Source organism: Meleagris gallopavo, chromosome 6 (assembly GCF_905368555.1).
Source record: "Meleagris gallopavo chromosome 6, MGAL_WU_HG_1.1, whole genome shotgun sequence".
Taxonomy (NCBI): Eukaryota; Metazoa; Chordata; class Aves; order Galliformes; family Phasianidae; genus Meleagris; species Meleagris gallopavo.
Window position 1 is genome coordinate 42,200,294 of NC_139409.1, and position 26,391 is coordinate 42,226,684.

The window sequence follows — 26,391 nt, forward strand, 5'->3', positions numbered from 1 at the left end:
GGCCACAGCGCGCCTGCGCGGGGCTGAGGGCGGGCGGGCGCGCGCTGAGGGGCTGCGCTGCCGCCATTTTGGAATTGTGAGATGAAGCTGAAGGAGAAAGGCGGACTCGAGATTATACGTATCTAAGCACCAACAAAGTAGTACATCTAGACCGCACCAGCGATGCTTCCATGTTAAGTAGTAGATAAGGACCTCAGGCACAAGACGCAGCTGCCAGGATCTAGAAAAATCAGATTTTTTTTATTGTCATTGATGAGTACACTGTTGTGATTTCAGCAATACAGACTCTTTGCAAAGCACTGAGCTCTGGCTGCCCTCCAGCTTTGAGAACCCACATTAACCTGTGTCTCTCCCTCCATCCGTACACACACTCCACAGCTGGTCTTTGCCACAACAAAACTGTTATTTTGTGTTTATTTTTTAAAAAGCTGCAAAGATTCAGTTCTAGACTGCAAGACAACAGAACAGAGTTTCAAAGGGCAGCTGCCCAAGAGCCATAAGAACCATTATATACTGAGTCTATGGTGTTCCTGCACTTTGCGTCCATGACAGGTGACACTGGAAAATGAAGTCAGAGAGGAGTTTCCAGTTAACCACCAACTGGTATTCCCAGCACAGCATCTAGAAGCAGACAGAGGCATGGCGAGTACTGATGTTTATGCACAGGTTATGCTCACAAAGAACCAGAGGCCTCCAGTGACATTCAAGGTTAAAGTGAACAGATAACTGCAAAAGTCTGTACACAGTTTCAGTCATAACACAGTGAAACACTGGAGTATGAGTGCTTTGTGTTCTAACCTCAGTAATGACAACTGTGCTAGCTCTAAGATCCTACACATTTCTCCCTCCATTTACATTTTATAACTGCAATCTGAATATACAGCCGTACTTACAGGAAATATTAAACAATGCGCAGTGCCTTAAGCAAGTTTCATGGCTGGTTTTGAACAAACCATATAAAATAAGTGACAAAATAGTTAAAATTGGTCCTCGAGTAGGATTACTTATTTTTATACAGCTTGGAAGCACTAAATTTAAAGACACGCATTTATTGTTAACCAGCACATGTTATTTTGTAGCTTTAAAAATTTTTTTTTTTCTTTAAAGTGTGTTACATCATCATGCATGAAAAGCAAGAAGCTGCTCCCAAGTGCAACATGGCATTAGGGTGACATTTCCTCCTCCGATTCATACTCCTTTTTTTGTAAATTATTCCAACAACAATAACAAAAAGAACAGAGACAGCTGACTAGGAAAACAATACCAAGTTCACCTTTTGCATTGCAACCATTCTTGAAGCGATGGAGTACTTTGGGCCTTTAGCATAAGGAGGATTTGATAAACCCCGCAAGGAGTTTTACATTCTTTGATTTCATTTACATCCTTAGAAAAAAAGAAAAAAGTATTTTCATGAGCTAACTAATGAATCATCATCTGGAGACTGCAGTACTGAAACAGTGCAAGACATTTGCAACTTCAGGAGCATCCAATTACAACTCTCACTCAAACAATGATTAGTAGAATATTGCATCAGTCATAGACAACACAGAACAAAAAGGTAATTCTGGAGGAGCGCTAGGATTCAAAAAATCCTGAATATTTAGTGAAAAAATCCCCCACACAAATATGCATGAAGGACTTGGACCTTACCACAGCAAAAGCAGTCCAGCTACGAGCCTTGGAACAAGACTTTCTGTTGTTATGAAGCCTTATTTGGTCAGAGAACACAATTAGAAACTCTTATTACCGCTTTATCATCCAGGTATTTTGACACATGAACAGCAGAGCTCTCTCTCCTGCCAACCGAAGTTCAGCCAGTACTGCACACATGGACAGTGAGCTTCAGCGATCCACTTCACACTCTACAGCATTCCAGAAACCGAAAAGCTGCCCTTAACCATTGACTTCTCAGTGAAGTGGGTGGAGGCCCTTCACTAATGCAATATTCCAAAGACCATTGCAACTGAGACTGTTTCTCTCCAGCGCTGCCAATGAAGAATGTCCATAAGACCACTATTTAGTGTGGAAAGCAGGTCAGTAGAGACTCCAAGTGTGGCTTGAGGAATCCTCAGTACCAAGCCGCTTTCCACACACACAAATTCAGTCCATCTTCTCTTTCTGGACCAGCTTGGGTGCATCTACAAAATCCTTGCCGTTGTAAAGGATGATGGCAAAAGTTCCAAAGCTTGCAGTTCCCCAGAAAAGCACATAAGCCAGTGTCTCAGTCCATGTATCACCTGTTAAAGTCAGACAAACACTCTAGTTCATCTCCAACGATCAGACAATCTACGTACAATAACAAAACATTTCAAGCCCTCCCACAGATATCAAATGAAGTTAAGAGCGCTTCACAGGCACTGAGGCCTTATAGCATTTTCTATTTCCTTACATAGAAGGTGACAAGTCAAAGTTGCTTATTTGTAAGCTAGCACTGTCTGCCACACAGTTGTTTGAGTGCTTTAAGCAGATAGCTATGGAGGTCACAGACTCAAGAACTTTATTGGCACAAACATTAGGAAATTTAAGGAAAAAGGCAGAAAGCCTTCTTCATTCCCAGCACAGATTTAGATTAGAGGAAATATTTATCAGATCAAGCTTATGTCTATATCTCACTTTTCTGATCTGCTTCTATGCAAAAAAAAAAAAGTCTCAGGTAGAACTAAATTAGGGGGCAATTAATTGTGACTTACCAGCCATTAGCAAACAAATTATGCACATGGAGAAAGCAACCACCATAATAATAGGCAACTGGGAAAAGAAAAAGGTTAGTTAAATGATGTAATAGCACATATATTCCTTAAATTCCTTGAATCTAAGGCTGCAAAGCTATTTACTTGCTTAGCCATCAAGTTGCTTCAACTGTTGATGTCAGGTGCAACTGTAAAATTTTGGATTGTTCCAAATAGTGCTCAGTGACATTCAGAATTAAAATACATCTTCTATATATTAGAAGAGATGTGATGTAAAGGACTTTTTTTCCTTTAAAAAAAATAAGTACACCAGCTACCACTTAATCCCCTCGTGTCCCCAAGTCCCATTTTGCTACATAGAAGGGAAAGGAGAGAAAAAGGCAGAAAAAAGTTTTCTTTATGTTACAGTCTATGCCTCTGCATAAAGTATGAGAAAAGATTTTCACAAGTTTCTTCTGCAGAATGAAACAGTCATTGATGGTGACTGGTAGGATTTCTCCCCACTTGAAGCAGATTTTAAAAATGCAAGCAGCAGTTCTTTCAATACCTCAAGGACACTCCGCTTTCTGTCAAAGGAACAGTCTGTGTTTAGTCCTACAAGCAGGTATCACAAAAACACAGCCACATTACAGGGACACTCAATTACTAAGTAGACAATTTCTACTTAGTTTTATTAATGCAAGTGACCAAAAGGTTTCACATGTTTGGAAAAACATGAATTGAAGTCTTCATACTCACAGCTAAGAACTTCCAATCTTTCTTGACATGTAGAGGACTAGCAGATTCTACTTCATCCACTGAATAATTTCCAAGAAAGAGATCAATAGCATCCTGAGAGAGAAACAGAGCAGAAGTTGAAATGCACAGCAGTATTTATCAAATACATTTTCCCCACAGTTAAGAGCACAACTTACTTGTCTAAATCCATCAGAAAAGTTATTTTTGTAATAACGTATTAATGAGTTCCAGCCATCCATTATTAAGCCCCACTGAGTCCTCTTCCCAGTTCTGAAAAAGAAATTTAAAATATTTATTGCATACTTGTGCATTCAGGACAAGTTTTAGATATAGTCCTTCCATTGTTCACTGTTCAAACGTATTATGTTTAATGAGTACGCATACTACAATTACCTAGTGCTGCCTCTGCATTATTACCACACACTTGTTACAAGTTATTTGAAAATAGAACTACACTTCTCTCCATCCTAGGATACAAATGTACCTTGAAGATGTGCATTTCTTGGTTTTATTTCTAGATAGTCTTTTCTCCTTTCATGTACACACAAAGAATAACATTCTTCCGTAGACTCCAGTCTCTCATTTTACCAATTGAATCAAAACACTGCAAAGTTCATTAGTAGCCTACACTCCAAATTAATGATCTTTTTGGATGCAAAGACCTAAAGGAAGCCCCAGACGTACACAAAAACCCAGAAGACTTTTACAAAAGAGGCAGACTTGCCTTGTGTAATCTGTCTTTAAGGCACCAGTTCCAGCATACTGTTTGGCACAAGCATTAGCATTATCAGCCCATGCTGTAAACGGGAAAACATTGAGAACATTAAGGAAGTTACTGTTTGGAGAAGTGATTTATTTAGGTTTTTTTTTTTTTTTTAAGCTTTATGAGCAGCATACCATTTTTGTAGATTTTCTCAAAGTCTGCTTGCTCCTCAATTCTCTGTCCAACATGCAAAACACCTAGCCTCTGAAACAAAGCAGATGGAAGCACGCTAGGAATACATTAGAAATATTAGGATTTCCTTTCAGAAAAATCTGTATGCAGTAAACTAGAATTCAGTCAGTGCCTTTCATGTAAACGTTACAGTAACTCAAGTATATAAGCTCTTTCATTGCATTTCAGTTTCAAGTAGAATTCCTTTCTCCTCTTAAGAGCTTGTCAAATAAGAACTAAGTATTTACCTGAAGCTGGGCTTGAAGAGATCGGCGTGCTAACAAGCTCTGAATCACATTTGTCCTATCCAGGCAGTCCATACAGTTACTGCGGAATATTCCTTCCTGCTGAGTCACGATTTTACCATCTGAGTCAACTAGAAAATAACTAAAACATACAATATATAAATACCTAGGTGGATTGGAACAAGTAAATATTCCAGCAGCCAAAATGCAGTTTCCAGAGCACATGAAGAATTGTTAGCCATGCCTTTTGACATGCGATGCCACCCTGAATTCTTTTCCTCCCATGATGAAAAGCAGTATCAATACATGAACATGTGTAAATCTTCGAGTAGTACTCATTGTCATTCAGACAGACAGCAATATTGAGCTATAGGCCAATGGGAAGAGCAGCTACTGGTGCAACAACAGTGACTTAAGCTGTATGTTCCTCTATGTCCACAATTACCATGATCATTAGCAGAGCATAAATATTAAAGTAACCAGATCTGGGTCTGTGTACCTGATCACCAGTCTCAATACTGTTATCATGACACAAAGAGTAAACTGTGAGGAACACTTCTTCCAGAAAGTTGTTCAAATTTTTAAGGTGACCACCAAAAATCTGCTACCAGCAGTTCTCATACTCCTCCTCTCCACTGTACAGACATCTGTGGGAACACCCCTTCCGCCAACAACTACATATTTGAATCACCCCAACCTTTTTAATCAACTAAACCATACAGGTTTTTTCCTCCCCAGTTAATTGGTATTAAAAAGCCCATTTTAAATACTGGATTGCATAAAAATATTCTTATCAGCTCAGTTATTAAACAAATCAAATTATCAGTTGGATGGGACTTGTCCTACTATAGAATAAAGCTTCCAGTTGCCTAAAGATTCACAAATCATACTCTGTAGATTAAGTTACTCCTTCACTTAATTACGAAGTCTGAATTTGGACTAGTGTATGATCCACTGTTACTGTACAGCATTTTAAGACAACAATCACACTAAAGATGCATGCAGTACAAAAAATATCAAGAGCCTGACACAAAAGCATATGTTTTTACTTTGAATCAGCCTTGTGTTGACAAGATCTGGTTTTGTAATTCTTGGAGAACTAGTTTTGTTAAACTGCTTTCCATGTTGAATGATTAAAGTAGAGTTTACACCTATGAAATCTTCACTTTCCACCTTTCTCCCAAGTTTTGCCTAGAATTGGTATGAGGATAATCAGCATAGATGAGGAGCAGATACTTCTGGTCAATGACAGATTAAGTGATATATCCCCTGCAACTGCTTAAAAAAAAAAAAAGAAATAATGTTTTAAAAAACAGCAGAAGAATAAGCATTCTGTCAGATTTGTCACAACAGGATTCAATCTGCAGAAGAGTTGTTTGCCTCTCCCAAGGGTGCAAGAATTATTTAAGTGCATCAGAACTCATTTTCCTGTTTAAATTGTAACAGAGGTCACTCAAAGTGAAATAAAACATAGCATGATAGAAATAACCTCATCTTGAGAAAGAGTCTTATTTTCTGTATCTCGTTCTTATAGACACATTGCTTCCTTCGTTTCAAGGAAACTTGCTTATTGTCAGCTGCCATTGGAGGCTTATAAAAGAACCATACGATACAATTCTCAGCATTCACTCTAATGAAGGATTCTTGCTGACTAAGAAGCCTACACATGTATTTCCCGTTCTCCCAAGTGCTCTGAAGCTGATTTATCCTTTTGCATTTTAGAAGGTTTTGCGGTTTTCTTTTGGTGGTGAGGATACTGAACTCGCTATCATATGACTAATCCATACTACTCTGACAGTCTTCATTCCAGGCAAGAGGTCAACTCCTCTTCTAATCTGCAGCTCACCATCTTTTTTTGGCTCAGCTATATCGCTGCCAGTTCTGCAGCACCCCTGAAGCACAAAGTAAACCAGCTGACAAGGCCTTAACGACAGGAAGGAAGTAACCAGAAAAACAGAACAAAGTAAACACTGGCCCTATCAACCTGCACATCTATAAGTGGCAAAGACCGAGATGTGCATTAAACAACATGCTCGTGGGAGCAAACACAGACCTAAGTTGATGTGGATGCTTAATCCACAAGGAACTAAATTCTCATTTTGTTTTTAGTCATATAAAATTAGACTAGCTTGTTAGGTTGTAGCAAGGTAAAACAATGAATACTAATTCAAAGGTTTGATACCACAGACAATGTGCAGAAATGTAAAACACATAAAGAACAAGCCTGGGGCCAGGGGAGCATGACACCATGTAGCAGAACAGCTTGCTATCAACATATGGAATTATCCTTGGATAAAAAGATACCACCAAACGAGACAACTTCACAGTTGTATGCACACTGATTTCTTCAAATTGTTTACCCAAAGGCACTTCTCAAGGCACAATGCAGGGCTGCTGTGATTTTCAGAACCACTTTACTGGGACATAAAGAGGGCTCTGTATTTTATATCCTAACCCATCTCCACCCTTGCACTTGGTATTAAAAAGGGAGAAGAGATATGGAAGCACTAACAGCATGTATAAGAATAAGATGCATTTACAAGCTTTACAAGTCTGTTTTAATGTGCCTTATAACAATAGAAACTGTGAGAAAGCAGTCTTATTTTAATACTTAAGAGAACCACCAAGTCTTACCTAAACTCATCTTGCTGTTCTGCTAGTTGATCCAGTAAAATCTGAAGCCGATCCCATCTCATCCGACTGCACTCCTTATGGAAGTCAAATGCTATGTATCTGTTCAGACGAAGAACCTTTTTAGAATACTTACTGCAGTGAAGGTCTCAAAGATCCACACATCCATAAAACAAGCAGTGACAGGATTTACATCCGTACACCTTGTCAGTGCTCTGTAATTATTCTGTGGCTGCTTCCTTACTATGCATGGTGACAACATTTACGTTTCGTTACAAGACACCATTAGCCTGTGCAAGCACTAGCTATTCATCCTACGTTCCGGCTAGTATATTTTCTCCAGAAAGCACACAAGAGAAGAAATGCATCTGATTTCATCTGTGTTATAACCATGACCCTTGACTTCCCTCCTTTGTTCTATTTGTCCCATCTTCAGCCTCACCTGTGCATAAAACCTGAGGCCAGGGCAATGGCTACATGAATGTTACTTCATATACACAAAACATCAACGTATCAGCTATTTAATAAAGGCCTTGAGAGCATGATCACTCTGTCTCAGAGGCAGTGCTCAGTTTTTTTTAACTCAAGGAAGTATAATTTCATTTCATATGTACCTGACCATTCCATTTGCCATGCTGTTCACCATTTTTGCAAATGTCTGCTCCAGAGGCAGCTCAGAACCCTTTTGGTTAACCTGGAAAGAAAGGAGGGGAAAAAAAAAAAAAAAAAAGACAGTATTATTTGTAAACCTGCATGAAAGAAGAGCAGCTTTCTCAAGAAGAACAAGGGAAAGCATACCAAGTTAACAATCATCTGCTTTCCATAGCTGATTATTTGTGAGTCAAAATGTCTTTGGAAGCCATCCATCTAGGAAAGAAAGGAAATGCAACAACAGATTTAAGATCCGATCTGCAAGAAACCTCCACAATTACTTTTCAACGATACACAGTTTTATAGCAGAGTGTTTGTTGTTCTCTATTGTGTTTACACACTTTACTTTCACTCCCCCCCACACATTTTTCCTTCTCCCCCCCCCCCCCCAATTCAGCTCTCCTTAAACAAGCCATAGGTAAGTATTTTCCAACTACTAGAACAAGAACCAAAGAGAAAACAGTACCCTGATTCACCCTAGGTGTTCTTTTTCAGGTACTGGACTTCTTCCACAGAACACAAGACTTCTCACCGCTACTCAAAGATCCTCTATCCAATATTGCAGATTTTTATTCTTCTGATTACAGTCTGTTACACTATCCATCTACACAAGCCCAGAAACACATTAGAACCCCAAGACAAACACTCACATACATGATTTACTGACTTGCTGATCTGCGGCTTTGGTTTATACTTGAGGTTTGGTCTCTGAGACCAGAAAAAAGGAATTGATCCACGGGTCTGAAAAAAGAACATAACAGTTTTAAACAACAAAACTTGCTTTCAAATGGCAAGTGAGTCTGTAAATCAGAATGGTTTGGCTGATATTTATTTTTAAAAATGCACATATACTGTATATTGCAATACAGATTTATGAACACACACTTTAAACCAGTCAGCAGTTTATTACGCTGACCTTACCTGAACAAATGATGCTTTGCTCCCCTTGTAATGCACAATTTGTTCTGTTTCAACGAAGTTAGCTGCATGTCCCTCTGAATCGATACCTAAGCAGGATAAAGAGCTTGTAAAGAGCTCATCGGGGCACAGCAGAACAGCAACAAGGTATCAAAAGACTTTCCACCCTCAACTTCCAAGCCCTCAAAGCAAGCATGGAAACACCAAAACTGCCTCAAGATGGCAAATTAAAACTGCCTCTGGCAGACCTTTAATATGATCTGTATCAACTGTAATTACTGAAGAACCACAGTTCTGCTTATCACATTTTGTGAATTATAGGCCTGGTTACAGTCCTAGAAACTGAGTAGCTGAATAGAAAATAAAGCAACTGCTTTGACACTAATAACTACAATTCAGTAGCAAAGGTATTGCAGAAAGTGACTTATTTCTTTAAAAGCATGTATTATTGAGACTTACATAGAACAAGCAGTACTTTAATGCCATTTTCTTCTAGTCTTTGACCTCTAATAATTGGAGAGCACCACTACACAGGGCTCCATAGTTGGCACTACCAATGCTTAGTTTACTGGTAGGCCAGAAAGAGGTTAAATGCAAGTGCAGTCCCATCTAAATGGGAAAGCAGTAAAACTCCCTATAGTACTTCTGCAGTAATCTCTAGCAGGAATAAAGGAGAACTTCATCACACAGGTTACCGGTATATTTTTTGGAGCAAGGTACTTTTGATATAAGCTACAATTACATGCATTTTGCATGAGTCACTGAACAGCAGTTGCTCTTAAAAGAAAGACATGTATAGATTGAATGTGCATTATGTTTAAGTAAATTCATTTGCTATTTTACCTCTTACATAATAGCGTACACCAGCTCTGAAACAGCTTCTTCTGGAAACAAGCAGCCAGTCAAAACACTTGCCATTAATAGAACAAGAGTGCATAGAGATAACTGATGAACAACAATAAGGAAAAAAAGCCAAACTTTTCTTACATATCAGCAAGCAGCCAAAGTGAAGGAACCAAAAGATAACATCCAAAGAAAGCTGCCAAAGTGAACATTTCCTGCTCAGTAACAGACACTAAACTTCAGAGAAAGTACCTTTTCTCTATCAGTATATCCATCTCAAAACACAAGATAGAGGGGATGCACTGATGAACGTGCATTAGAACTGCTATAGTTTTTAGGAAGTGGGACACTACAGAAGATTATCTAGCCTTATCATTCGACTTTATCATTAAATGAACTGACTTCTGAAGTCCACAGCTGTTATCCTGTTAAGCCATGAATTAATGGATATAGCAGTCTTACTGCTTCTTGCTTGTGCTGCTTTCCATGAAAAGGACACTCCAAAACTTTCCTCTAGTCTTTAAGAAAAGTACCTTCAGCTATGGAAGCCTTGCATGTGTGAGTACAGCACACATCACACTTACAGATTTCAGAACTATAACAAATGTAGACTGGCTTTCAAATCCTCACACACAAAAATGAGAATGCACACCAAGTCTTCAGTAGGAACTTCTTATGGAAGCATGCTTTTCTGCTCGGACTAGATACTCAGTGGCAAATGCACCATAACCTGTGATTAAATTCAAGCAAGGATTGAACAGGACATTAACAAATACTTCCAATTTTGGATTCTTGATCTGTGCTGCTTATAATGCCCTTTGTTTGGATTAGAGCAATTTATGCAGTCTAAACTAGACCAGCATTCCTCATGAGTAATTTCTCCAGGTAGATTCAAAGGCTTTCATCCTCTGTCATTAACAACCAAAACACAACTCTAAAATATTCACAAGACCAAAATTGGAAATTTTTTACAAGCTGCAGCAGTGGCATACTGTATTGGAAGCAATCAGTAGAACCTCAGGCTAACATAAACTGTTGGACATCGGAGTATTAACTTCTTCCAAAGCACTTTATTCCAGAATTGCAACACAGTAACTGGCTCATTTTCTGTATCCATAGTTTGTCCCAACTTAAGCATCAGTTCGTTGTTGGCAACTTGTCACATACACTTAAGAGGAAAAGACATAACTGACTGTTCTTGGTGGGTGCAATGTTTTCTTCTTGGAGGAGGGCAGGCTGAAGAGAAGGAGGGGGCAGCAGCAAGTCTACAACATTAAAGCCAGTTTAGACTTCAATTGATTAAAGTCTTCATTACCCAGGTAAGTCTACTATTCCACTGCAAGACTAGAACCCCACTCAAGATGCTGAACAAAATACACGTAGGTTTATATGGAAGAAGATCTGAGCTTAATGAATTAGTTTGTAGTAAGATTATGACAGTTCTGCTTCAGGCTTTTTCTACCATTTTAATCACACACATACACAAAAAAGTTTCTTTGAATTCTTGGGCTCTTTAACATGTTTGGTTCATGTTAGAATTACAGTGCTGCATACAATTCATGGTAATTATTTATATAATAAAAATAGGACAGAGGAAGGTTAGCTGCAGTCTGCCAATTGTTAATTGCAATCTATTCGGATTCTTCCACCCAGCACCTGGCAAAGGCAGGATATGGGCTGTGCTGTTTTGACAGCTCCCTTTTGCTATCTTCCCTTGACTCTCCACCTACTCCCACAACATTTTCCATTAAATGAAGGCACAGGAAAGAAGAACTGGAGATCTGCCAGCTGCTAACAGTCCTACCAGAACAACTGATACTGTCTGGAAGCCATTCTCTGCGCACATCAGAGCAACCTTGGCAACAGAATGCTGCCTAAGTTAATTCTTAAGTCTTAGCCATTCCTTTTTGTACTGCCAAGTCAGAACCTGGGACTTGCCGTTGATCACACACTGCATGAAGAATATGGTTGCCAGAGAGCGTTAGGCCTACTTACAAGATTAAATTTTCTCCTTCTCCCAAAAGAAAACAAAAAATTCCATACTCAAAACCTTCAAGACTGATTTGCTAGAAAGGCTGTTACCCTACACGCTGGTGCAGGAAAAGCAACCAGCTAGGAGAAGACTGCCAGAGCCTTCAGCAGAACTCCTCATCTTTTTATTCACCAACAGGAAGATTCACAAGCATTCCTCCAAACCAAAACTACTCTCCCTTATTTTAAACTCAAAGGAAATGCTAACTGAAGGTATTCTTATAAAGAAGTAAGAAGGGCTAAAGTTGATATAAGAATCTGCTACATTCATCCTAACCTTTACTTCCTTGAAAAGCAGTTAGCTAAATCATGCCTGTAAAAATCAATTAAACCAAGCCTTCAAAGTAGAATATTCGTACAAGTTAACACATAATGGGCTATCAAACCTGTAGAGTTCATATCTGAACAGAATACCATTAATTCTAATATTGTATTCTATGTTACATTACCAACATAGCCAACGTAGCAACCCACACAGCAGTCATTTTGGCAGACTACTGAATTCAGTACTGATGTTTACAACATAAAAGGATACATCCATGCATCACTGGCGTAGCAAATCTATGGATCTGAAACAAGAAAGCCACACAATGCATTTAGAATTAATAAACAATATCAGACAAAAGTGGTAACTAATAATGTTGTTTTTTTTTTTTTTAATGTTTTTAAATATAATTTTATATGCTTGATATTCACTACTTTTTGTTTAGGATGCAGTAACTCCTTCAGAGAGAACAAAATTTGAAGAAAACAGCAGCACACCTAACCTTTACCATACATAAAACTTCAGTCTTAAAGAATTCTCCTTACTAACACTTGAAAGGCCTGTTCCAGGATTTCTCTTACCCTCTCATTCCAGAGTCACTTGGGTTTTCAGTGAAATTTAGAATTCAAGTCTTCCAGTACTAGAAGTCAGGTAATATTTCATTACCTCTAACTGTTACTATAGCAAGCCACCTGTAGTCAGTATTAGGTCATGCTTCTCCTCACACTGATTATCTCCACCTTCAACTCTGTTTTGCTTTCTCCTTCTGTTTTCACCAACCAGCCACTTGGCTTTCTTTACTGTTCCCAACACAGGTTCTCCGATTTCCCCAGCTTTGTTTGCATAGCACCATCTAAAGCATCTACTCAGTCATGTGTCTCTGGAATATACACAACAACCTTGTGCTACTACCTATCTTCACAGTCCAGAAGCAGGGCATAATCCAGCCTTTTCAAACAGTGATTAACATAGAAGCACAACTCCACAGGATACTGAGACAGAAATAGAAACAGCACATCATTCACTTGGATAAATGGCAAGTACTGATAAAGAGAAAAGGCTGCTGTAGTGTAGACAATCTAGTAGGTTTCATGTACTTCTCAAATCTCTTAATCTGGCCACTGATGCACTCACTACAGGCTCAGCTCATAGTCAGGCACTTGTATTTACTTCACTAAATGAATTCAAATGCTACATTCTGCCAATCTTAAATTGAAATAAACTGAAAGAACATGAAGTGTTAGTCTTACTCAAGTATCAGATTTACAACCTGCTCACTAGGCAAATAGTTTAAACTGCACCCACTGAGAAAGATGCTAACCAGCCTTAGAGTATTGTGCTGAACCTTTCTTATACCTAAAGATAAATAAGTAGTCACATTCTAAAAAGTTCAAGAAGTACGTGCTCCACAGTCTAAGTTCACCTTCAGGTGACACAAGCATGATCTCTTCAAATGCAGACACTTCCAATACTAAATACTGAGAATACTGACATAACATTGGAAGTTTGAAAGTAGATTGTCACTGTATTGAACTAAAAGACAAATAGCCAAGCTACACTAGATCCCAGCTGCCTGAAGTAAGAGAATGCTGTGTAATTTTATTAAGAGTGTATTCATTCTCTATCAATATAATGATTATAAAGTGTTTACCTCTGGCTGAGCAGCAAATTCTCTAAGAAGATGCCCATTCCATACAAACCGTGGATCAGCCTGCAGAAAAAAAAAACAAAGTCACACTTTTACAAACTCTCCATTCAGTTTAATTGAACATAAGGGCAATTTGGTTTGGAAGCCATGCATTACATAAATTTAGGTGGGTAACTGTATATGGAGGTGGAACATCCTTTGTTCACTAGTACCATTAATAGATCTTCAACTAGATAAAATTGTTAAAAGAACAGTTATCTGATCTGAGGAGGTTGCCAGACTCTTCAGGTATGCTAAACCATAAACAATTCAGCTGAGATATGAGAAGAACATTCAAGAGTTTGTATTACATAAACAGGGCTCAAAGAGATTATCCAAAACACTGATAACAATAGCAGTGTAAGACTGCTGAAATGGGCAGAAGGTAAGAGTGTAAGGAGTCCAGGATGCAATAATCAACTCAGAGAATCAAAAGTTAAACAATAGTTGCAGTTACAGAGGAAAGAATTTGTGTGGCTGGAAATAAATGATCCTCAACTTCATGTTTCTCCTGTTCACAGCTCACCTCAAAAGCATCTTGGACAGGTTGCTGAAAACTTTCTAAAAAGCTACCAGATTAGTCATCAAAGTGACATTTGCCGCAGAACACTGCAGGCTCTAGGGAGATGGCACAAATTTCAACTCTAAGATGAGGCATACAAGACAATGCATCAGCAAGGACGAGGATAATTCAACCTCAGTGTGAGAAAAAAGGATAAAAACAACCTATTTCTGTTGGACAATACAGCAAGTAGGACTTGAAATACCACAAAAAAAGAAAACAAAACATGATGGATTAGTGACCTTATTTTGGGGTTGTTTCCTTCTGCTAAAACTACTAAACAACAGCAACAAAGAAATCCACACCAGCTACCCACTAGGCTTCTCTGGAAAAAAAAACACTGAAATGCTCAAAATTGTCACCATTCTTTGACTAAGTCACTATATGACAATAACGAATATGAAATTACATTTAAATGGTTTTAGCTAACATTTGTATTTACTTCAAACTCTCTATTTACTGTGCTTTGCCTTACAAACAACCTTGTAGGATTCCAGTTTTAGCACAAACCAATCTATTCATGTCAGCAACCAGTCTCTCTTGCAAGAGTATCTCAAAACAACAAAAAAAACATTTGATAATGCAAAAATGGTCCCCAACTATCAACTGGAAAATGTGAGGTTTTCATGGTTTTGTTCAAATCTTGGAAAGAGAAAGTGAACTGCTTTGCTAGAGCAGACAGTTTTAGTAACCAAGAAGCTTCACAGGTTGGATGGTCACAGGCAGAGGGTTGAAGTCAACAGATTTACATCCAGGAGGAGGACCATCATGAGAGGTGCTCCCAGCTGTCTGTTGTTCTCCAACTCCTTTAATCAATGACAAACAGAGGGATCAAGCACACCCTCAGCAAGTTTGCAGATAACACCAAGCTGAGCAGTGCAGGGATACAAAAGAAGGAAGGGATGCCATCCAGAGGGACCTGGACATGCTAGAGAAGAGGGCCCACAGGAACCTAATGAGGTTCAACAAAGTCAAGTCCAAAGTGTTGCACTTGAGTTAGGGGAAATTCCAGATACATGCAGACTGGGAGAACTCATTGAGAGCAGCCCTGCTGAGAAGAAGGGTAAGGGAGATGATTGTTTGCCTTCATGAAGCCACATCTGGAATACTGCATCCAGGCCAGGTGTCCCTAGCACAAGAAAAACGTGGAGCTGTTGGAATGGGTCAAGAAGAGATAGCCAAAGGGCTGGAGCATCTCTCTTATGAAGAAAGGAGGAGGAAGTTGGGCTTGTTTAGCTTGGAAAAGACTTCAAGGGAGATCTCACTGCACCTTCTAGTACTTGAAGGGAGCTTACAAGAAAGAAGGAGACTGACTTTGTCTGAAAGGACAAAGAGGAATGGTTTGAAAATAAATAAGAGGAAGTTCTTCACTCAGAGGGTGGTGATGCACTGGAACAGGTTGCCCAGAGGAGCAGTGGATGCTCCATTCCTGGATGCATTCAAGGCAAGGTTGAATGGGACCCCAGGCAGCCTGATCAGGTGGGTGGCAGCCATGCTGATAGCAGAGAGATTAGAACTAGGTAACTTTAACATCTCTTCCAATGTAAGCCATTTTATGGTTTTATGAAGTCAAAGGCAAATCTTAAATTCCTTTTAAATTCATTTGAAACAGACATTTTGAAGTACTTCTAACCTGCTTGATCTCAAAGTCTGACATCACAGCTGAATATACTTTTGTAAGATCATGCTGCTAACAAGCTATGAGGGTGAAGGAAGAATGGACTACTACGCTAGCTGCAACCCCCAACAGTTTTGATAAGACACCACAGCGCTCAGACTTCTGTACCGAAGTATAATACATTAGTTACTTCCACTCTTACTCTAAACACACTAGAAAGCAAATTAAGTTGATGGAATGTACTTTGTACACTTAACTGGTTGCTTCTTTTTCCTCCTACTGCTAGCTTCTTATTTAAGAGAACTACCCCAGTACAACTGGATTGACAAGCTACAGAGTTTAGCAATCGAGAAATAGGAAGAGAAATAAAAGCGCTGTTATAAAGACTTACATCTAAGCGACACGCAAATCCATCCCACTCATTTAGTTTAATGACTGAGATAGTAAACACATTTTCAGCTTCAGAGGATCATAAACTCTAACACCATCTGCTACAATTTAACATTATTTCATTATAAAACATCGTAGAAGGTTTAAGCTTGAGAGTAGTAGACACACTGATCTCATCAACATCACCCTAAGGTTTTTATTAACTTGAAGTTTGAGACAGATAGTATTTAACTGATGTCCAAAAAAACTGAGTAAAATATACTTACATCATGCAGAACTGACAACATCAGAGACAGATACAAAGCAACAAGAAATCCTTACCCTCTCCAATAGGCTCATCTCCTGGAACTCTGGGCTGGTGTTGGCTAATCGTTGCAGGGTGTGTGTTAGGTCATAAGTTGTTGAGAAGTAAAACCCATCCACACTCAAAACATGACTAATCATTGATAGAAATACTTTATTGTCCTGTAACTGTTAAGAGGAAGGAGAAAAAAAATTATCATCAAAATAGCTTATTTTTAAGAGCTATCACTACTTTACCCAAAACTGTTTAGATTTTAAAAAAGGAATGCAAAAGAAAGCAATGTAAAAGAAACTTTACTGCCAAGATTACCCCAATTACTAATCTGTGTTTTGATTCAAACTTCAATTAGCCCCACTCCTTTCCTGAAAGAGCATCAGATTCCCTTTCAGCTCTGTTGGTTACACAAACTCATTTACTCTTTATCAATCCACAACACATATATTAAAAAAAGCCTTTGTCCTTTTCCTCCCTCTAAAAACCAATTTGCCCCTGCTGAGTAATCACATGACTGAGTAATTCCTTAGATTAAGCAAGGTGGATAGCCAGATATGAGCAAGGCAGTTTACTGTAGAACAGTAAAGCTGTGCGAAATATATAATAGGAAGAGAGTCGCGATTTTATGGAGTGGCTCAGGAAGACTGTTTTCTAATAGACTGCAAAAGTGTAGCACTAAAACGTCTCTGCAGTACACTGCACAGGGAAAGCATTCATTAAGGCCCTCAAAAGGGAAAGATGATGATAGATAGTCAGGAACAATATGCAGCAACATAGGCAACTTCATCCTACCATATTGTGCCATCCTAGAAAGGGGAAAAGCACACAACTTATGGATCAAGCTCAGTGGGACTGATATTCCATGTTGTACAACATCAGTTGGTTATCTTGAATGACATAACTTATACGTATTTCAATCCAAATATCCCAACAATTACTGTAGTCTGAACCAACCAGAGGAAAGATAAGTATAGTTCAGAGAGATTCATAAAAAAATAAAACCACTCACTCAAGCTAAAAACCAACATACTCTGATCCACTAAATTCTACAGTTCCATCAAGGTTCAGTTCTGTGGTAATGGAGACCAACAGAAGAATTTCCTCCCCACTCCCCCAGTCAATCCACTTCTACCTGAATATCAGTTAAGTGCAGCATCGTCTTTTTGTAGGAGAGGATGTCAAAGTCTGTCGCTTTCCAGATTGCATGACTGAAAATCTCACCTACTTTTTTCTTTTTTGTTATTACAATAAGATATGTCCCTGTAAATCAGAAAAAAAAGCAAAGTTTTTTGAGAAAGCAGATACACACATGAAGAAAACCAGTCCATAATCATATACCAGAAAACTGAAATCCATCAGAAAGAGTGAGGTTTCTTCACGTCCCAGATAGAACTTTGCTCATTACAGCAGCAAGCAGCTGGAACAGAAACAAGTGCACTTACAAAGTTACCCACATCTCTACACTAGCAGATCTTGAGCTACTCAAGAAATGTAAGGAATTCACAGAATAGACAAGGAAAAAGAAGTCATATCCATGCTGCACAGCAAAGGTGGTCTAAGTTCTTAAGGTTTCCAATGTAGAATGTAACCAATGGCTCAGTGCTTCCCAAATCATGTTCCAGCATGCAAAAGGAACCATGCTTTGGAATCCAAGAGGTCTATTCCTCTTATGCTCAAAAATAGATGTAACACTGTAACACCATTAAATGTGTAGCTGAAGCTTCAGCTGAGCAGACCAATGAGCAGGCCACAGAGAGGCACAAAAACAAAATACTTTTTTTTTATTAAAGCCTTAGTAAAAAGCAACCCACTTACTGAAATAGAGAGAGCTTATGTTACAAGCAGTACTTCTACTACTGTACTTTGATATGCACGTGGTTTTATGGGCAGGTTAATTACTATTGTAGGTATCTAGCCTCTATGCTAATCAGAGAACAAGTAGCACTCCCCTACACACCCTTTTTTCTTAAAAAAAAAACCTCTTCAGCCCTCATTTTCTACCATTTATTTTGGTGGAATAATTGAGGCTCTAGGACACTTGCATCTCTAGGTATAAGTATCACTTTTGGTTGGCATGTCACAAGCATCCAGATATCTCACAAGAACCTGAATTATATTCACCACTATGCACAAAGGCACTGTATAAATACATGAGCTTACACCAACATGAGTTACCAACACTGTCTTTTCCTATTTCAGTAGGTGACATTCAGTTTCAGATTTCAAACACTTCAAATAATATTTCAGCACCTCCCCCCCTTGATACTGTAATAGACAAAAACATTAATGCCTGTTAAAGATGCTTCATTGATGGATACTGAATCAGATTTACAGTTATCACATATAAGTGAAATGCCTAAAAACTGTTCACCAAACACTAACCAACACAAGCTATATACTGACAGAGCCAGGCTTCAGGGGTGAGGCTGGGGAGAGGAAAAAGGATACTGAAAGGAGTTATACTTTGGTGCAACACTCAGTTAGGTGAAAGAAAGTTATTACCAAAACTACAGTTTAGAAAACTGCCCTTTGGGGCAGTGCTGTTTTAAGACAACAAGGACTAATAAAGTACTTAAGACAGGGATGTCCAGTACATTGCTCTCTCTGTGTAAGATGCAGAATTTTTGCTTGGTATGTGAGCTTGTGAAGTTTGAAAGTTTAAGATCCTTTCAGAAGTAACTGTACTTAACAGTGATACTTCACTTGAAGAATGCCATAGCATGATTGAACTTAAATCCTTTGTTCGCATGGAGGCTTTCATTCACCTCATTATTACATCATTTTTCAGATTACGTTAGTCTGTAGAAGGAATTGCTGTTCAAAAGATAGCAATCTCCTGTTAGCTTAAGCCTTATGAGTCATATTCATTTGTGGCAGCAACTACTGACATCTCACAGTAATTTTGGATATTTAGAAAAATCAGCTTAGCCTTACCTTATCCTATAAATCCCTGAGACGCAGGATTGTTCTAGTCCATTCTTTTTCTTTCAGTGCTGAGTTTCCTTCATGTTTTTAAGTTGTTGGTACACAATCATTACCTACAGAGCCATACCCACTTATCTAACATCTTGTCACCCTCATTTATTTATCAGCATTACTGAAGTCAAACTGCACAACATGACTACTATATCAAGTCCTCCAACCAAGATGAAAACAGTTCATCTAGTAGAACAGCAGATGAAGTTGTTTGCATGCATCTGAAATACATTCTTAAAACTCATCAAGCTGGCAGTCAACCTTAGCTTTAGAGCAGCTACAAATTTGACTGTCATGAATATACAAGATTAACTGAATTTGGATACCTCCATACTCCAGCAACCCAAAGAAAAGCCAGTCATACCGTGCAGTATCAGAGACCTGCAAAGACTATTCTCGTCTTTGAAGTTACCTTAGCAATGTATTTCTCTTAATTTATATAAGCACCATTTTTTCTTACCTGCCACCAACCGTATTGTTCCCAAAATACCATATATAGGCCTTGTCACAGCTGAAGGGGGAACATCTTTTTTAACTAAAAAACAAACAAACATCTATATGTAAGCTTCAGAATGTTCTGAGGGTGTATCAGAACTAAATTGTCAAAGCTTCTTGGACAAATCAAGCTTTGCACTGGAAGGAATGCAATGAAATTCTAAAGCCTGAGAGGGGGACAGGAAGGGTGGGGTGGTCAAGGAGGGGATGCAGAAGCACTCTAACTTAATTTGTTGTTTTGTTTAACCAAAAGAATCATTCAGTTGAACACATTTAAGCTCAATAGTGATAGTTTAGCAAGAAGATTCCTGAGCAACATACATTCCTGCCAGCTTCCAGAAGCTTGTTGTTTTAAAACCATCAAGACACCAAGGACAAATAAGCCACAAATGCTTATGACACCTGCCATTCTTAATTTCTTCTTCTTCTTCTTCTTAACCTCAACCTATTTCCATCTCAGAAGCTTTAGCACACTTCTCCAATTCTCTGCAGAACTACTATCAAAAGCACAGATCTTGCAAGCAAAAACACACCAAGATCCGGAAGGCATCCAAACATCAATTCTAACTGCTAACATGTTAGGCTTTCCTCTACCCACTTCTCTAGAATAGCAGAACAACCATCAGAAGTTCAAAGAACTCCACACAGTAAAACAAAAAACACCCACACAGTTCAGTACTCTCCCAGACTCCCAAGTCTGGAGAACAGACAGTGCTCAATTCTTTGTGTGCTTTAAATATCACACAGGTTCATCTGATCAAACATCAGTAATAGAAACTGATGCAGACTAGCAGAAGACTTTGGATAGTCATCTCTACTAGCCATCTAGTTTTGTAGGGGTAACTTTGAAGGAGAAATGGAGGTACTACACTAGAACACTAAAAACATCAAAGGGATGGGCTCTTATGTGCTCATATATGAACATATCTGATAAAGAATAAAGAAGTTGCTGCATTTATATTAACACCAAACAGACAAATGCTAGATTACTGAGATACCAACTCCTGAAGCATCAAAAAAAGGGAAGTCACATCACTGTAACTTCATGTCATCATTTAATGCAAGCCCTTCAATTTTTATTTTTTAAAGTACTGGGTTCACATTTTGAAAGAAATATTAAACCAGTTACTGTTTTGAAGAACTGACCATCAGCATGCTTAAGAGTACCTGCACTGACACTTGAATCCATATTCACAACAGAACTAAGTTTACAGTGAAGTTGTTGCAGGCTTCTGTTTTTGTTTCTTAAAGGTTTTATGAAAAATCCAGGCTTAGTACTAAAATAAACAACCGCACAGCTAATTCAGCAAAAGCTGCAGGAGCCCAGCATTCAGCTCTTCCTTGACTGATCCTGAATTTGGGTTGGTGCAACAAGTCCATTTGGATTAGTCAGTTCTTACTGTTGTGATAGTTTTGCTGAAAACAGACAAGCACCACCACTACCATTATAAGATTCTTACAATCTTCTGAGAACACCTAAAACAAGAGAACAGAACAGCAAACAGCTTTGCTGGGATGCCCTGGGAAGGAAAGTACCTGTAAGAGTGACTTCCGTGGAGACTCTATCAATAGCCAGCACATCATCTGCTCCATCATCACAGGCTTCCACATAGAACTTCTCTGGTGTTATATGCCTTTAACAGAATGGAGAGGAAAAAATTAAACAAGGCTAACTTGGTATTTTGCTCTGTGTTCAGGTGGCAAAGAGCCCAATTGATTTTGAACTTCATTTCAGCTGCAAGAAATCACCATAACATTCCTATTAGATTACTTCCTAGCAGCCAGTGCATGAGAAGCAAATAAAACAAATCAGTTACTCAAAAATCCATGGCCTGTTTAATAAACACCACCCTCCTTCAATACACTGGAGGCTAAAGACACAAAGCTGGGTTTATCTTCATACTGGTCCACTACATAACTCACATAAGCTTGAGCTTTGTCACTTCAGAAGTCTCAAAAGCCAAAACAAAATGACAGAAGTCAAACACTTCTTAATGCATCAGGAACTGAAGTACCACATCCCTGATGTTGGCCCAGGAAACACAAAGCTGCGCTCAAAGCAGTGAGAGCATCCCACACTAGAGATAAATCTGCTAGACATGACCCAGGAAACAACTGGAAAACTTAGCCACGCACCAGGGCTTTGTTTTCCTTAGTTTGATGGCAGATCTTCTTAGGCTGTTTCTCCCTACACAAAGCTCACCTTCCTCCACATTTTTGTCAGTTTTTTTCTTGGCTGTTTTTCAATCTCTTCAAAGAGCGGATGGAGAATAACTCAGATCAGAAGAAACCCCAGTTCCCCTTTTGGCTCTCGCTTCTACTATTCCTCCCATTACAGTTTTTGGTCACCTTCTCTTAACAGTGCCTGTAGATTTCTACCTTTGCCAAAGCCATCATCTCCACAGGCACTTTTGAAACCAGCTTCCACACAGCAGCCTATATTCTGCTTTTGAACAACCTTCATGTTTGGCACCAGAGCCCGCCTTGTCCTCGGCTGCGCTGTCACTGCTATCTCTAACCTGCCAAAACAGCAACAACTCTTCCCATGAATACCTTGCCTCCATCACAACTCAAGAGCACAAACCCTCCCAAGATCTGAGCTCCTCTCATCTACTTTGCATTACAGAAGGACCACCGCTGTCAGAGACTATTGCTCAGCATAGCTAAGGAACAGTCATAAATGAAAATATTTGGCACTGATAGCATCACTCATTATATTCAAGAACAGGAAAGATGACAGTGCACATCTGCAGCCGTCAAATTCACATTTCAAGTATTACTAAGGGTGGCTTGTAGCACATTCAGAAAGTCTTCCCCAATTTAGAAATGTGTGCAAACTGCTGCCAAGAGATGCAGCAATTCATCCTGTAGGATTGATTTCATCCTTACAATTCAAAGCTGAGGGAGAAGTACCTGTAAGATTTCGAGAAGACATATAAAGAAAACAAATCTTTATTGGAAATTCTAATTTTTTTTTTTAATAAAAGGTCCTTATCAATTATTTCACCTCATGTTGCTGAAGAATCACTCAAAAGGAAAAATATACAAAAAGAAGGGAGCATGGAGGCTACAATCAAAACACTTTCAATAATCTTGCCTTTAAGGAGCAAAACAATTCAGTGAAACCTCCACTGAAATGAAGCCTTCAGGTTTTCCAGTTTATCCAGTTGAAGCACTGCCGCTTCTGAAATCACCTTGGGCACTGACAGATGAGACCTTCCAGGAGCACAGTAAAAGATGACTAAATGGCTCAAACCAAATTAGTCCCTGTCCTCCCCAGAGCTGGGCTCAGCATCGTGTTGTGTTGCGGCGTAGGCTTCAGATGCTAGAGGCATTTTTAATGCCCAGATGAGAGCTCGTTCAATACGGGCTGGAGAAAGGGAAAAAGGACAAGCTTGCCTATGAACAGTTAGGACGTGATGAGTTTTAACTACGTGCCCTTGTTGCTGAAGCAATTTCAGTAGAATCCGAGTCATGTGCTTGTATGGGAACAAGTTTGGTGACACAGCAGGAGTGGTTTACCTGCAGATCTTCCTGGAAGTTTCTATAAAAACAAAGACACCTTGAAATTACCCCAAGGGAGAAAGTTTTAATACTTGCTGTTTTTCTTAGTAGCTAACTGTATTACAAGAAATTCTCTATTCTTCTTCATCGAATTCAAGTTCACCATATTCCTGTGCTTCAGGTTAAGCGAGCAAAGAAAGTCATCCTCCCTCAAAAGCCATGAGCTGCAACTTCAGCCTTCCTAAGGAAAAAAACACCTTCTGTTGTATTTACCAGCTGCTTTGCGAATCACTTTGTGAAGATATCGCTCTTCCTTCCTAAAAATCAATGTCAAAACAACAGCTGCCCCATTTCCCAATCCAAGTCACAAGGCTGCACTACAAAAAGCATTGATTCTTACCATAATAGAAACATAGAAGGAAAATAACACTTGCTTACACCACTTAGAGGATTGGTTTCATTGATAGTTGAGATGGTCTCTTTTGGTTTGTGTATGTTGTGACGCTTCACTTGCTCTGTTTTTATTACAAAGCAATGTTGTACATCATGAATACTAGGCAGAGCTGCATCCTACGTTGTAATTAGGCTGATCTAACAGAAAAGAGTATTCCTACATCCAGATTTGGCATGACACAGAACCCATCTCAGCCTGATGGAACCAAAGATAGAACCTCACTCAATACCACTTCAGCCTTCCAGACCTCAACAGCCAAACCCTTACTTCAGTGATTGATTATTTCACCATAAATACTTAACAATACTCTAATGCAGGAAGCTTTCCGAGAGCAGCTTCTGAACTCTGCAATAAAACAAGCCAAAAGCACATCCTGCACTGCGCAATGTGTTTGCTGTGCTCAAGCACCAAAGCAGTCAGCTATAGGGGTTATAGGAAAGTGGGCTATAGGAAGGATGTTAACAAGATACAGCTCCAGCAGCACGTTAAGTAACAGTGCTAACATGCTGATGGTTGCAGCACTCCAGAGATTCCAGATTTTCTAGGTGAGCAAGTGTTCTAATTATACATCTACAATAAATATTACTCCTCAAGCACAGACAGCGCAAGGAACTGGAACATTTCCCATGGAGGAATAATTGCTGGGGAAAAAAAAAAAAAAAAAGAGTACAATCCCAGGATTTTAAGAAAAACAACAACCAAACCACAAAGAAATATCTTTTAAAAAGAATTAAGACATAGTAAAGGCACACAGTCTTAATAATTATTTCCAGTTATATTTCACTTCAGATAACAAACAATTTACCATGTAACTCATTGCCCTTCTACATCAACAGCCCTGAGCTCCATCGTGGCAGACGAAGCAATGGGAGCACACAGCAGTTCTTTATAGAGGCAGACGAAGCACTGAAAGCTCAGCTTAAGAAAAACAAGACCCAAAAGATAAAAATGCACTTTTGGGCTTCTCTCTCAATGCAGACAGGTAGAAAGCGCTGTCTGTATACTACTGTAGTGCTGTAGCACTACTAATCAGCTCAGTAACCAATGCTGCAACTCAACTAGTTACACGGGTAGCAGAGAAGCTTGGCAGCAACACGTTAACCTGCATTGCTTGCACCTGACTGAAGATGAAGGCTTTGACTTTGCTTGTGACAACACAGTGTGCAAGAGGTCTGCATTCAGAGCTGGCTCCTGCAGCAGGATTGCAGCAGGGCCCTCAGCACGCACTACAGCCCATGGGCTCCATGCAGTGCCCACTGACCTCCCAGAGACTTTTTATGAGGCCGTATCCGGACAAGTGCTTTTACTTTAAGAAAAAAAGGCCTTGCCAAGAAGGTCTGTGTGTCACAGGACGCACAGCGTCACACAACTCACCTTCCCTCCACCGCAGGCAAAAAGATCACAAGATCAGCACAGAGAAAGTCAAGCACCATTAAGCAGCGAGAGCAGCAGCAAGCTCTGTGCCACACGGACAGTGCTCGCAGCCACCACCGAGGGCTCTGCAGCACAGGAGCACCCAGCCACTTCCAGCATCCTCACACACAGAGGACCACAACAAGGAGAGAAGCCCAGAGACGGCTGTACGTACGACAGCGTTACGGCAGACCACGAACGCCAGTCTCCAAGGACGGAGCTGCGTGCCCTGATCCCAAACACGGCCATTAAACGGAACTGTAAGGTCAGGCCTAAGAATGGCTCTCAGGCAGCGCCGCAGTGAGCGCACGGCAAAGCTCGCAGAGCGCACACGGAGCTCAGGAGGCCGGCAGCGCCCTCGGGGCTCACAAGGGCACCTCGCAGCCATTTCTGGCCGCCCGCGGGCAGCGCTCACGGCCGCCGGCCCGCGGCCATCAGCCGCTCGGCGGGAGCACCTCGGCGCCGCCCGGCCGGTACGGCCCCGGTTACGTAACCGCTATCGCGGCACCGAGCGAACGTCTGCGACCGCAAAGTTCAAAGGTTCGCCCTCCTCCCGGGCGGGCCGAGGGGAGCCGCCCGCCGCCCCGCCCTCGCCTCACGCAGGTGGCGGAGCCGCTCCCTGCCGCCCCGGCCCTCACTCACAGCTTCAGGTTGGCGTAGGACGCCGCCGACGCCGCCGGTCCCGCCGCCGCCATCTGCAGCCCTCCGGGTACCGCCGGTCCCGCTCCGCTCCCCGCCTGCCTGCCGGGCTGACGCGTCCCGCCGGCCTGCGGCGACGGAGCCTCGCGCGGGACAAACCTCCTCGGGCACAAGAGTAGCCGGGCGCGGCGGCGCCTATGGGAGGCGGCGGAAGGGCGCGGGCCGAGAGGCCGGCCCCGCCATTGGCCGAGCGCCCGCGCTAACCCCGCCCCCGAGGAGCTCCTCGAGCCGCCGGGGCGTCGCGGAACGGTGACGCCACGCCCGGCAGAGGGGGGCGTGCCAAGGAAGCGCGCCGGGGGATTGGCCGGAACGGAGTGGGGCGGCCGGCCACGCCCCAGGGAGACTCGGC

The 26,391-nt window shown here is 40.5% G+C and overlaps 1 protein-coding gene across 3 annotated transcripts; it reads right to left on the reverse strand.

Moving 5' to 3' along the window:
* Positions 1-219: 219 nt before the first annotated feature.
* Positions 220-26,222, reverse strand: SACM1L (SAC1 like phosphatidylinositide phosphatase). Of its 3 annotated transcripts, none has more exons than XM_085226495.1 (20): positions 25,986-26,222; positions 21,509-21,606; positions 19,938-20,012; positions 17,634-17,761; positions 16,525-16,674; positions 13,598-13,657; positions 12,217-12,250; positions 9,651-9,752; positions 8,811-8,896; positions 8,544-8,630; positions 8,037-8,105; positions 7,853-7,932; positions 7,242-7,340; positions 4,611-4,749; positions 4,326-4,395; positions 4,153-4,225; positions 3,605-3,698; positions 3,429-3,521; positions 2,691-2,748; positions 220-2,237 (listed from the first exon to the last, which is right to left on the reverse strand). In XM_085226495.1, the coding sequence occupies exons 1-20, from the start codon at positions 26,036-26,038 to the stop codon at positions 2,101-2,103; spliced, it is 1,785 nt and encodes a 594-aa protein (XP_085082621.1). In that variant the 5' UTR covers positions 26,039-26,222; the 3' UTR covers positions 220-2,100. The 3 variants fall into 3 exon arrangements, with proteins under 3 accessions (XP_085082621.1, XP_010711260.1, XP_085082620.1); XM_010712958.4 differs by lacking the exon at positions 25,986-26,222 and adding an exon at positions 25,519-25,761; XM_085226494.1 differs by lacking the exon at positions 25,986-26,222 and adding an exon at positions 25,305-25,433.
* Positions 26,223-26,391: the final 169 nt, after the last annotated feature.